The 14,010-nt window shown below is 43.1% G+C and overlaps 1 protein-coding gene across 2 annotated transcripts in view; it reads left to right on the top strand.

Moving 5' to 3' along the window:
* Nucleotides 1-14,010, top strand: part of TNFSF10 (TNF superfamily member 10) — a 126,178-nt gene that overhangs the window by 44,233 nt on the left and 67,935 nt on the right. For both annotated transcript variants that reach the window (XR_013602559.1, XM_078667463.1), the window contains exon 2: nt 4,407-4,565. Coding sequence is in view for 1 of the 2 variants with exons in the window: in XM_078667463.1 (XP_078523589.1) it covers nt 4,407-4,565 (159 nt within the window). In the remaining variant the exon portion in view is untranslated. The remainder of the gene's footprint in view (nt 1-4,406; nt 4,566-14,010) is intronic.

Below are 14,010 nucleotides of genomic sequence, written 5' to 3'. Positions count from 1 at the left end.
TGATGAAAAATAGACTTGTGTTCTAGGCGTAAATGGCGATCTGGAAATCTAGATTTTCCTACATACGCTATTCTGTCGGGATTCTCGTCGTCTACCTCTTCAGTATCAGAGTTACTTTCTTTCTCGCTTACTTGTGCTGTTTTACGTTGTTCGTGTATCCTTATTATTTCTTTACGAATCTTCTTATACATACTCTCTATAGCACCGATAGTCTTGTGCTTACCCTCGGCTATATTATCACTCCACTTTGTCAGGGTTCTCATTTCGGCTTGATCTTTGGACGGGTAATCTTGTTCTCGTATTAGACAATTAATCAGAAACTTTAATATCATGAGCTGGGTCTCAGCTTTCCTTTGAGACATGGCCTCGCCAATGCTTTCTGGATCATCCCCTGTACGGATGAAACGATATATTCTGTCTAGGTCTTCTTTCATATTCGGTAGGGTGACTAGATACTCGGTCACCTTTCTTACGCGTAATGAATATAAAACCATACTATCCTCGCCTGGGACTGGATCATAGCCACATTCGTTAAGGGCTTTTCTTATTTCTGCAACAGACTGATACCTGGGCGTACGCTGTGAAGCTTGCATATGTAATTCGGCTGTCGTTAAACGCTTGTGTGGCGGCGGGGTTTGAGGAGGACCTCCTCCTGCGGCCCCTAAACTAGAGTCGTCTACTGATCCTCTTCGTACTAGTGTGGCAGGAAATTGAGATGCAGGCTGAACTGGTATGGCGGGCTGGACCGGGGGGACCGTAACAGGTACTGCAAGGGGTGCCCCGGTGCCTGGAGGAACGGGAAGTGCCTGATTTATAGGGGCTGGCGGAGCGCGAACAGGATTTGCATATTCTGGGACTGTGTCGTCCAAATAGGACGAAATAAAAATATCAGCTGCGGTCGGTTTGTGACGTAGCTTGGTCGGAACTAGTGGTACCGGAAAATTACTGGATGCCTCTGGGGTCGCTTTTGGCAAGCCCTCGGCAAGGAGAGGATACATACCCTTAATAAGGGCATTCCTCTGTCTCTCGATTTGTTCAGTTCTAACTTGTTCACCTATCTCGATTAGTTCTTTTTCTTGTGCTCGTTCTGAGGATTCTCTACTTAATTCTGACTTTCTGATTTCTTTTTCGGTTCTTTTATGAGCTTCTTTGCGCCATAACTCGATGGCATCTTTCTGTGACTGTCTGGCTTTCTTTTTCCATAATGCTTCTTCTACTCCCATGATACACTCGGCATCCCATGTACCCGATACGGGCCATCTATACTTTTCTTCTAACTGTTTGGTATAATCTACCCATAAATCTAGATATAATATGGCACTTATGCCATGCTTCTGATACATAAAATGACCTGGACTGTCCCTAGGCGGAACTGGAACTGCTTCTTCTAACAAACCCTTTCTAGTTTTTAACTGACGTAATCTCGAAAAGAGAGACATTGTAAACTTGAATCGGAACACAATACAATAGACGAGGAACAATAACAATTGGGAGAACAATTCAGGCATACCACGACATTGGAAATACATTGAACAACATCATAACATAACAGTTCGGACAGAATATTACCTGGAATACTGAGAACAGAAACACAAAAATTTCTCGAGAACGGAACAGACTAGAGTTACTGGATGCACTGCTGAAACAGTACGGAACATACCGGTCCCATAAAGGGACGCATCAAGACCCGTATCCACCTAGGTGAACACTTCGTTTGTGGGTCTGTGTACCACCAACCCACAGACCAGAGTCAATTTAGATTGATCCTGTCTAGATACTACCCCAGCGACGGTACTCACCGGGCAGCAAGAACGGAAGGCCTCGGATCGGACTGGACTGCTACGACGACGGACGACGAACTTCGGACTTCAGTTACGGGTGGACCTCCGGATACCTCGGACCTTGGACTCTCGGCTTGGGCTCTGGTCGGGACTCGCCGCGTTCCTCCACCGTCTCGTCTGGATGCTGGACCGCCTCCTCCGTCTCCTCCGTGGGCCTGAGGGATACTTGAAGCAGAAATATCTGCCGGTGCGCAGAAGAGTTCCGTCACGACTGCAGAGGGTCAGGGGGCCGGCGTGGCTTCACCGACGCGTGGGGAAAGGGCAAGTCCCTATTCGGGCGCCATTATGTGGTAAATAAATAAATAATACCCTATTTTTGAATGCATAAATGAATAACAGATAGCTCAATAAATAAGAGTCAAGATTCGAGGTAGTAGGAGTTTGCAGGTTTATTACAGCATAAAGGACAGGAACAGGACCACCTGCACAGGAATAGGATGGCAGCGCTGCCGGGGGCAGAATCGGGACAAGGAGGGGTGACCCTTTAATAACAGTGCACGATCATATATACATAACGCAAACACATAGCATTACATTGCAATAGGCGTAGCAGTGGGTGGAGCAATAGGCGTGATGCGTAGCAGTCGCGAAAGATAAGGGTGAAAATGGGTGTAACAGGGCGTATACATAGACATGTGATGCAAACGTAACAGAATATGTCATGAATGGGGCGGAAACCATGGAGGGGGCTACCTGAGGAGCCGGGACCTCTAACCTGGTGGTGCGCGCAAACTGGCAATGACGTGTTACTAGGAGAAACTGGGGGCTATGAACTCTGTGCTAGGAGCAGAGACTGAAGTCTGGAGAGTCAGGGCGACATGTACCTAAGCAGTATCTAGTATCTGATGTTTAGGGAACATGTTGATATGAACTAAGAGTCAGGAGGGGGGAGGCTAACGGACTCTAAGACTGGACCATGCATTAGTCTACATGTAGTGCGTGATGAAGAATATTAAATGACCATTAAATGCAGTATTTCTCTTACATGGAGACGTAAAGGCTAGACAATGACGGAAACTATTGATGCGATTCAGTAGCTTTAGGAATGCAGAGAAGGAGGACTGAACTGATAATCTGGAATCATAACATACTCTTGGCAGACTCAGAGGCAGAGCCAGGCTGAACCGGGCACTGCGAGGCAGGAAGTAAGTGAAGGGTCGAGGATACAGGTGGGGGCTGTATCGCTCCTCAGCGAGGCTTCAGGAGACAGGAGACAAGAGCTGAATCTGGTGTCCGGGCCCTTTTGAGGCCTAGAAACGGGGACTTTACAATGAAATAACGTGCACACTGAGAAACGTGGCAACGTAGCTTTACATGGGCCTGATATTCGTAGTATTCACGAGAACTGGAAACTGCCATACTAGAGGTGGACACAACTGTAATTGCGTCATTAATTGAACATAGGGAATGCATATGCATATTTAATCATGCACACATAACATATGATGGATGACACGTAGGGACACAGAACATGACGAAAAATGTGAGTACAACATGGTACTCATTGATGGCTACCTCCAGGATAAAGCTATACATATCTTCTGCTTGTGACACTATCATATAATCCTTGTTTTTTATTCAGTAGCATTTTGCATTCTGGGACTTGTAGTTTACCTTTCAATATTGTTATCATAGGCTTGAAAGTCCCGGCATGCAAGTTGCTTTTTTGCTAAAAAGCTAGGACAGCTGAAGTTCCTACATATGGCACGTGACCACATGGAAGCAAAGATCACAGCTTTTTAGTAGGTGTAAGAGCAAAAAAAATAAAATGTATCTAATCCCAGTGCTTAAATTGTGAAAGAATAAGTGCCAAGGCCCAGACGTTTGCTCGGAAGCCCGCAGCCAGTCTCAAATGTCGTAGTCGCCAAGTACCAGGGCTACCTAGTCAGGATTTAACCATAAACCTCTTCCATCATCCTCTAAATACTTCTCTCCTTTATCTCACTCTTGCAGGTTCTTTTTCGTCCTTCCTTTCCCCTTTTGTCACCCGTTTTCCATCTTTCTCTTCCTTCTTCTTTCCCCCTTGTTGTTTTCTCTGTCTTGCTCTGGGTCAAAGTCTGATCACCAAAAATGACTACCAGCGGATCACCGGCACAAATTAAACACTGTCTAACCCTGAAGGAGACGGCTCATAAGCCTGCAGTAAAACATGTGTCCTAAAAATAAAACAAAAAAAACCTGGAAAAATGCCAGAGGAATAAATAAAACTGTAAATTCCCTGAAAGAGCATTTTTTAGAAATTAGCTACTGATACTGAGAAGACAGTGACACATGTGGCTAGTTTATTGCCAACCAAGTGAAAAACAACTCTACTGATGTTATTGATGTTAAAACCAAGATGTTTTATTAAACGACAAATTTACATATTTGCATTGTAAGTGATTTGGTTAAAATTTATCTGTAAAATATAATGCATTACTAGTATATATTATCATAACTATTTCCGGTTTCCTGGAATATCTCGTATGATGTTTCCTTGAAAAAAAAGTCGGAGTTATGTTGTCCATTCTAGAGAAATTACCATAAATGAAAAGAGCTTCTTTGACGTCATATTTTTCCCCACAGCTGCGAGAGGCATATTCGAAAAGCCACTTGGCGTGCCTGATGGGAGAGGACCTCGGAGGGTTTCCAAGAACTCTTGAATCAAGGGACGATAAAGAGAGGGCTGATGGTCATGACCCCTGCTGGCAAATCAAGCATCACTTGCCTATATTAATCAAGAAGGTATCTGTAGCTGATTGCAAACGATTTTTGTATCTTAACGTGAAACAAGATTTATTTTTGTGAAATAACTAATGCCTTTAGAAGAAGTGCTAGCTGGTTCTATGCGCTATGTTGCCTCAATAAATTAATCGTCTTTCACGTGCAGATGTGTTCCTGAAATGGCATTGAAATAGATCTATAGCTGTCAGGCGGTGCCCCATATGTGACACCATAAGCTAATCCTGGCTTTTCAGAAAGCGACACTACTGCAAAGCTGCCAAGATTCCCAAGTCCATCCACGGTAAACATCTCCAGTCCAGATGTTGTCTCTGAATTGAGGAATGTGGAGTCTCCTGGTTTTATTATAACCTTAGAGCCCGACGTAGTGGGCTCTACGGGCCATTAAAGGCCCGTTTTAGCAATTAGAAGCCTGGAACCCTTCATTGTCTTCAGTGGAGCGCTCAACATTCCAATGTTCTAAAATGGAATAAACACGTCGACAAGTCCCAGAATTCAAAGAAAAAACCTCGACTGCAGCAGAAAGTCACCAGGTGACCTGTAAAACGTTGACGGGTTGGGGTTTTTGATGCTGAGCTGTAATATTAAAAATAAAGCTACAAGTACCACAATGCTGCCCAAAATAAATGAGTGGCTTGAAGTCTTACATATGGCCAGTCGGAAGCAATAAGGATCATATTCCCTGCTGTCCAATCCCCTCTCTATGTCTACGGAGTCTCAAACGTTTAAATTCCTTCTAATCAGCTGCCATATGCAAACGTGTTCACCTGATGGAGGCACTTACCCCCAAAACTGGATCTCCTATCAAAAAACAAAATATAGGGGGATATTTACAATAGAAGTAGCGGAGCGTGGTGTTAGTCTCCTTGGCTTAACGCCGCACTCCGCCACTTCTGAAACATAGGGCTGCACCATATTTACAACAATATGGTGCAGCCCTGCATTTCTCCCTGCACTGGCACTAAACTTATCTGCCTGGCGCCAACGCAGGCACCCTTGCACCATAGCGCAAGGGTGTCTGCGTTGCAGGGGAAGATTGTTTATTGCAGGAAGTTGTCCCTTACTGCACATAAATAATCTTTAAATAGTGTTTTAAAACTTCTGTGTGTGCTACTGAATGCAGCACACATAGAAGTTGCAAAACGTATTTAAAAAAAATATATATATAGGTGCAGGAAAGGACACCTTCCCTCACTTAAACAATCAATGGCTTTTTGCTGTTTCCATGTGTACTTCACAACACATCACACATAAAACAGCAAAAACTAGGAGAAATTATACATTTATCTTCGTTGCAACAGGATAAGACCAGGTTTCCCCTGGTCTTAATTTTGGAGCTGCCCCATATTCATGCTACCCTTGTAAATATGGTGCCGCGTCCAAATCAATGGGTGATGCGGTGGAACGCCCACCACAACACCCACTGCACACGCCTATGGAAGGCTACCTTCTTTGCAAGGCTCGTTAAGTCACTCTAAGTGGCTTAACGCTGCCTTGTAAATAAGGCGAAGCCCCTATCGCCACCACAACATTGTGAAAAGTGACATTCCTGTGTTGATAGGGGCTTGAAAATATGCCCCGAGTGTTTAATTGTTCTACGAAATCATAGCTGTCAGCTTGTCCAATCCAATATTATGAGCATGACCTGCAGGCAATGTTGTCTTTTTTTACCCAACAACATTAAGCTTGTTTGTTGTGTTGGCTGAAAAACGGCACTAGCTGAACGAAATTCCTTTGGCTTATGAACAGTATGTCAACAAGTGGGTTTGTACTTCCGGTGTCGGTGAGAGCCTTACTACGCAGGGCAGACGTGCCCTTACTGGGACAGCAAAGACACCTTGGTGGAGTATGGAATAAAGCACTGACAGTCCATATTTTCAATGTCATACAGTGTCAGAGACACCCAATCAAACTTATCACCACCGGAAGTGAAGGGTTGCAGGGATGGGCGGGAGAGTGTGGTAAAATATCACAGCGGCACCGCCAAGTAATCTTTTCGTAATGCGCAAATCTATTATGTCATGATTTAAAAAGTGTTGTATTTGTTTACATTTATGCCTGATCTGAAATCCATAATTAGTTCACCTATAGTGGTGCACTTTGAAAGCTTCTTAAAAACAGTTCAACGTGCTTCGATTAGAACAAGCAATTATGTACTTCACAAAGGTACCACAAATGGAGCAATGTATGTAACCTATTGATTGTCAAAGTTAAAGAGCATTGAACTACAAAGTACCCTTGACACACCTGGACAGTGACGCAACATTAGTCCCTGCAGCCCCCGCAGTGTGGGGGCGGGAGAGGGGAGCTAGATCCAGGGAGCCTACTGCAGCACTGTGCACAGGAGGCAGGTCCCTGGCCAGAGAGCTCATGATTGGGTCCAGAGAGTGGCGGGGGGGGGATGGGGGGGGGTCCATAGACTTTGTAGCGGGCCCACTCAAAATGTGTTATGCCACTGCACCTGGATCCAAATTTTGTAGCCCTGTTTTGAGTGAATATTAAAAAAATTGCATAGTGCCAGAAATACTATGGGGTATGTTTACTTATTTTATTTATTTATTTATTTAACTTATAGGGCGCGCTATCACCTTGCAGGCGTTCTGGCGCTAAGCAACTCAGAGTACAGGAAAAAGAGTGTGTCGGAAGCATAGGCAGGTGAAACTAAGCCTTGGGGAACAACCAGGTTTTCAAACTCCTTCTAAACGGGAGGAGCTTCCTAATTTGTCTGATTTCCCACGGGAGTTCGTTCCAAAGTTTGGCCGCTGCCACACCATAAGATCTACCACCTGACCTGACTTTCCTAAACCTCGGTACCTTCACCAGTCTTGCTGATGAGGAGCGGTAGTGCAACACAGCATAGCAACCAAAGCTGCTGTGCTGCGCTTGGTGGAGATATTAATATATTGCACTGCTGCTCTCTTCCGCAGTGCTGCTGCACAAATATGCTGCCTAGCACCACACACACACACACCTTTACACCAGTGTGTGGGCATGATATCTAGCATAGACTTTGTATTGGAAGGATACACTTACAGTGCAAAATATTAAACCTAGACAGACCTTGACATTTTTCTCAGATTACATGTGTGCTGTACACTGCAGCAACATGCAATGTGTTAATGTTTTGGAGAAATTAAACAATGTCTACTCCTTCGCACCTGCCTCAAGGAGAAAGACATTTTTTAGCGCACAGTCTTTGCAAACAATTTTTGTAGATGCGGCTTTGTGTCATAAAATAATTGGTGGAAGCATAAGAACACCCATGTGTTACCTATGGTTCAAAGTAGTGCAAAGCACTATTTGTTTTACTTTTGTGTGTCTTGCACAAAAAAGTTTTGCGTTGGAAAGTAATTATGTTATCAACACTTTGCCCCACTTTGCAACAATTTGCCCAACTTTGTGGTGTTGATAGGCCTGCCCCTTAGAGTAACATACCAATGATGTTATGGGTTTTGCAAAAAGTATTTTTGATGCGAGGCTCAGCAGTGTGCTAGGCCACAAGTGCCACAAGCGGTGACTAGCATGAGACTTCGACTGAAGATACCCCTACAGTACAAATTTCAGCAGGAGGACAAGTGCCCAAGGATAAGATTCTCAAAGTGTTTGATTTTGTGGAAATTATAGGTTACGCTGGGTAATATCCCACAATATTCTGCTTGCTCTTGTTAGCACTTGTTTCATTTAAGACCATGCTGGGCCATGCCAGTTTATTATATTTTGCTTGGTATCAAAATGTAGGGCTTTTTGCTCTGTTACTTTCACTGTTACACTCCCTAGTAATATATTAACAGGTTGTTGGCACTCAGCGGTGCAAAGCATTCTTTATACCTCACTTGTGGCAAATTCTGATACTAAGAAATACGAGTGCCCAAAAGCGGATTGACCCTACATTTCAAGCGGTTTTGTTTGCTTCGTGAAGTGCTGCTTAGTGTTGTGCAAGAAGCCACGAAAAAGATCAGTAATAATTACTAGCCTTCTAGTTACATACAAATAGTGAACTTCGAAGGAGGTCCTTTTTGCAGCAACTCATAAACCATAGATTATGCATGTTCATGTCGCATCAGCCATTGTTTCATCCAAACCCACACCCTATAATGTGATTACATATGGCACCCTTTTATGGGAAATTAAAATCACCAATTTATGACCTTTAGGATGCACGTAAAATACCAATGCCTTCCTCACAGGTATCTAGGTTTTCCTGATTCAGTATTACAAGACAATGGGTAATAACAAGCCATTGGGGGGGTTTCTGCTGACATATTTTGCCACTGCAACGTGCCTGGAATGAGTAAAAGACTCAATGAACAAATCCATCCACCTCAAGGAATTATAACACCAGCGTTCCAGGGTGAACTCCAAAGTCATTAAATTAACCTGAGCTCAACCCCCTAGTAGCTGTGGCAAAGAGCAGAGAGGCTTTACGTCTTGTAAATGTCCTCACAGCACACACCTGAGCCTTAGAGGGGTTTCAGAGGAGGGGAGGAAGAGCTTGCTAGATATGCGGCAGCCTCCTAAGAAAAGAATTCGGGAGCTGCACTTCAGCTTTTAAGAATGAAGCACTTCAATTGGCACTGGCATACGTGGTCACCCTCATAAACATCTGGCATCTGAAATCTAAATTATTGTTTTGGAAGCAAATAATTTATGGCGCATCATTGGCCCTCAAGAAATCTCAACCAGTTGATCCATAGTGCACGATAGCATTTATAAATATAATTTAGTAAATTGAATCCACAGACAATCTGAGAATTTCAGATTATCTTTTCAACAAATCTATAACAGTCCTTTAAGTGCACAGCTTTAAAAAGATCTTCAAATAAACAATCAGAGTAGCTAATGCAATATGAACCAAGCACTTCTTACAGCACTACAATTCAGTGTAACACTAGTCCAATCCAAAAACATAAATTGAGGTGAACAGTGAAGCTTAACCTCAATCAGGACAACCAGGCATTGAGTAGTTAACAAAGTAAACACACTCCCTGCCCCCTGCTTGAAAGTGTTTAAGGGAACGCTTTCAGGGAAGGAAGAAAGAGATCAATAATAAAAAACTGTTTGGCTTGCTCCCACACAGCCCTTGATAGTGATTGATTGCAAACACTCCTCAGGAGCAAAAAACCTGCCAGGACAGCCTGGCTTCACTACAATGAAAATGGTCAGCAAGGTGCCTACAGCACTTACCCTTAAATATGCATCACATATCAAAAACACGCTTACATTCCAAACACATACTTAACTCATGTAGAAAAAAGAAAAAAAGACTACACCTACTTATTCTATATGGAGTTCTTTGTCTATGTTGTTTGCTTCCTGCCCATGGAAGCAGGAGTATGGGCTTTGAATATACTATTTAAATAAACACAAAGAAAAGAGACTACACAACAGAGTCTCTTGTCTTGTAAAAATTCAGCAATAATTGATGTCAAATCTTCCACACTCCATGAGAAAATTCCGATGTCATTAGTAGAGGTATCGTAAGCATTATTGAAACCGTGGCTCAGACATATTTTCAACCAATTATGCATGATCTTTAGACATATAAGTGCTGCAAATAACACAGATGCAGAAGACAGACTGAAACGTTAATCTACATACACAAATGTCAACATGAAAGGCAGATGCATGAGTTTTGTTTAGTTTCCTAAAGTGGCAATAGTATGTCAAGTTAACTACACATTATATGATCATATCGAACACTAATAAAAAAAAATCCGGTAGAATGTGTTTTTGATTTTTAGGCACAGGAAGACTTAATTGTTTATGATGCAGCAGCAGAGGAACCTTCATGGGTACAATGAAGCTTAGGGTGTGCATGGGTGCATTGATTCATCATATGCCATCGAGATAACTGAGCCTTAACAGGGACAATTATAGTGGTGGCCTGTAAAAGGGTCCCCTAGTTCTCACCTCTGGTTTGTAAGTTTAATTATAGTGTTAACTGTAGGTTGTTAACTGGGCTGTTAGAACTAAGATTCCTAGTTGACTGAGGTATGCACCCAGGCCAGGCAGGACCTACCACTTAAGTATGGGTAAGGTAAAAGATAGCCTGTGATCACCCTCTGGTAGCTTGGCACAGAGCAGTATGGCTTATCGAAAGAGGCAGTGTGTAAAGTATTTGTACAACACACACACACACACACACACACAGTGACACAATGAATACACCATAAAAAGACTCAACGCAGGCTTAGAAAAATAGATTATCCTGAACAAGACCAGACCAAAGTCACAAAAATCCACTACATAGAAGTTGAGATATTGAATTTCAAAAGAATACGTGGAAAATAGCACTTAAAGCAAATAGAGCTTTGGGGGTTACTTGAGGTTGCGCTTGACCGGGGCAGAGTCAAAGTTCGGTCCTACCGTGATGGAGCGCTGGCTGGCTACAGGACCCATGTAGGGCTTGGTGAACAAAATACCTTTCCTGGTCGCAAATATGAGATGCCTTGGGGTATGCTTTGATGTTGATCCCGCTGGCCGAGGACACGCTGATTCTTCACAATGTAGGGATGGTGCTGCGTCAGCTCCAACGGCAAGATGCTGGGCTGAGATGTGTTGCTTCTGTAGATTGATGCGCTGAGTTTCTCCATGTAGTCGAGAGATGCATCGATCTCTCCAAGCTGCTTCAATGGGGATGATCAGTTCCGATGCATCAGGCTCTCGAGGGGCTACATTGGATCCAACAGCAAAGTGCCAATTTTACTCCCTCAACTGGGTAGATGTGCTGGATTTGCTACACACTGACAAAAGAGATGAGTTGACGTCCATGTTGCAAGTATCTGGGTCCACTTCCAGTGAACCAGGTAATGGAGCAGGCGTAGATACTTTGCTATCCCTGAGAATCAAGTAACAAAAGGCAAGCCAACACGCCCTTGGATCACACTTGAAGAAAAGGCAGAGTCCAGTTCTCCTTCAGCAAAGTCAGAGAGCAAAAGGCAGTAGGGCAACAAACAGAAAAACAGGCCTTCCAGGTCAACAGTCCAGTTGAGTCCTTTAAACAGCACATTAGTTCCTCTGGAAGAGCTTCAGTTACAAGTCCAGTAGTGTCTGATTTTAGAGGGTCAGAGCCAGTACTTACAGTAAAAAGTGCCTTTGAAGTGGGGGTGACTTTAAAGTGTTTTCTTTTAAGTGCACAAGTATCTTTTCAATCCAGTCCTGTCTGCCAGACTATTTATAGGGGACAAATCAGCCCTTTTTTACCTATTCAGTTAAGTGTTAGCCCCGCCCTTCTATCCTGCCTGGGCAGGGCCATCAGAATGCAGAGGTATGTAGATGAGCACTCAGACACACCTAGCCTTCCTGTGTTTGCGGCTGTCTAGAGGGAATGCAGAAAATGTAGCTGTCATCCACCCCAGACGTGTATTGGACAGGCTGTAAGGCACACAGAGTGGTACGTGCAGAGAAATGTGCCCTTTCGAAAAAGTGGCATTTCTAAAACATGAATGTAAAATCCACTTTCACCAGAAAGGAGTATTTATCATTACCATTCCAAAGATATAAAACATGATGCAGATACTCCTTTCTGATTAGGACTTACAGTTTAAAAGTGTTTTAAGGAATTCCCCAAGCTAGCCTTTGAGAGGAGTAGGCCTCACAGTAGTGAAAAACAAATGTGGGTGTTTGTCACTACCAGATTATGCTAAACCTAACAGTACATGTTCTACCTTTTACGCACACAGCAACCTGACCTTAGAGACACCTAGGGGTAGATTTATGTTGGTAATGAGCCACGTTTGCATCACGCAACTGCGGCGTAAACGTGGCGCATCCCTACGACCCATTTACAACGTGACGCATCTAGGCAGATGCATCACGTTGTAAAGCCCTGCGCCACTTGTGGGCGTTCCGGGGCAGGTGCGCCTCGCAAAAGTGGCTGAGTGAAATCTATAGGATTTCACTCAGTTACTTTCAGGCCAATGCTGTGTCAAAACCCTGCGCCTGCTTGAAGCAGGCGTAGGTCTTGACGCAGCATTGGTCAGATAGGGCACCCCGAGCCTTGCTGGAGCTGCGTCGCGCTTGCGACGCAACTCCAGCAATGCGCCACCTTTACGGCACAGATGCGTCATGCATCTGTGCCGTTTTTGCCCCATGGTGCGCCGCATTGTAAATGCGGCGCACCATGGGTGGCGGAGCAGCGGCGCAATATAACTGGCGCATCCCTGGGGATGCGCCAGTAATCATAAATCTGCCCCCTAGTGCCTACCTTAGGGGTGAACTATGTGTAATAAAATGGGAGTTAATGCTTGGTAAGTAGTTTTAAATACCAAGTCAAAATGGCAGTAAACTGCACACACAGGCCCTTCAATTGCAGGCCTGAGACAGGTCTGAAAGGCTACTTGTGTGGGTAGCCCACTAATAGAATTTAGCTTACAGGTCCTTAGTATATGGTATGCTACTTTACTAGGGACTTACAAGTAAACAACATATGTCAATTGGGTATACACCAATGTTACCATGTTTAGGGGAGAAGCCCATGTACTTTAGCACTAGTCAGAAGTGATGTAGTGCTAAGAGTCCTAAAGCCAACAAACATTATTCAGCAAAAAGAGTAGGAGGAAGGCAAAACATTTGGGGTGACCCTTCAGAGAGGGCCATTTTCCAACATGGGTTCAAACAGATGTCAGCAGTGGCAGATCCTCCATTGGGGGGATTCATGGTTTGAGTCGGAATCTTTTCTAACATGATAACATTACCTTTTTTTGTCTGACTCAATTTCATTTCACACTTAATTGATATCTGCAATTGTTCCTCCATATTCAAATGAGGGATTACATCACAAAGCCAAGTCAATACTTGCATCTATTTTGACTTGATTTAACATTTTAATATGTTTCTTGACATTTCATGCAGGCAAAATTCCAATTTATATTTGAATTCAGAATCTTAGTAAATAAAGGTAACAATTATAAGTCCAAATTTAGAAACGTTTTGAGAATGTCTTATAGATTTTTGGTATCACATTTCAGATTTGTTTTCCAATGAGTACCATTTTACATTTCTTTGCACAAGCTAATAATTAACATTGCACTCATAAATTATATCATCCGCCTACCTAATTGAATACTCATTAAAAGTATACCACTTGTTTGAAGTAGAAAATAATATGCTGGGTGTCATATGTGGGTATCATTTTCTTTTTTCATTATATTAATTAATTGCAGATCTTTTTATGCTTATCATCTACGATAACCTCTTCTTCCACTTCAATTTGTTCTTTAGTCTTCCTTTCACAATTAACTTCGTCTTCATTTAGCTCATATTACGCCTTACCTATTTGGTTTATGCCTTTCCCCCTTCTCAAATCATTTTCAATTTAATTACTTATGCATCATTTTCAATGCACAAAGCCTCTCGTCCCTAATTATCTGTACTTGTTCCACATGACACAGTACATGAGCTTCACTTGAATGGTTATAGCCTTTTCAGCTGTTCTTGTCATCCCATA

This window comes from Lissotriton helveticus, chromosome 11 (assembly GCF_964261635.1).
Source record: "Lissotriton helveticus chromosome 11, aLisHel1.1, whole genome shotgun sequence".
Lineage (NCBI taxonomy): Eukaryota > Metazoa > Chordata > Amphibia > Caudata > Salamandridae > Lissotriton > Lissotriton helveticus.
This window is presented reverse-complemented; position numbering and strand designations above follow the sequence as displayed.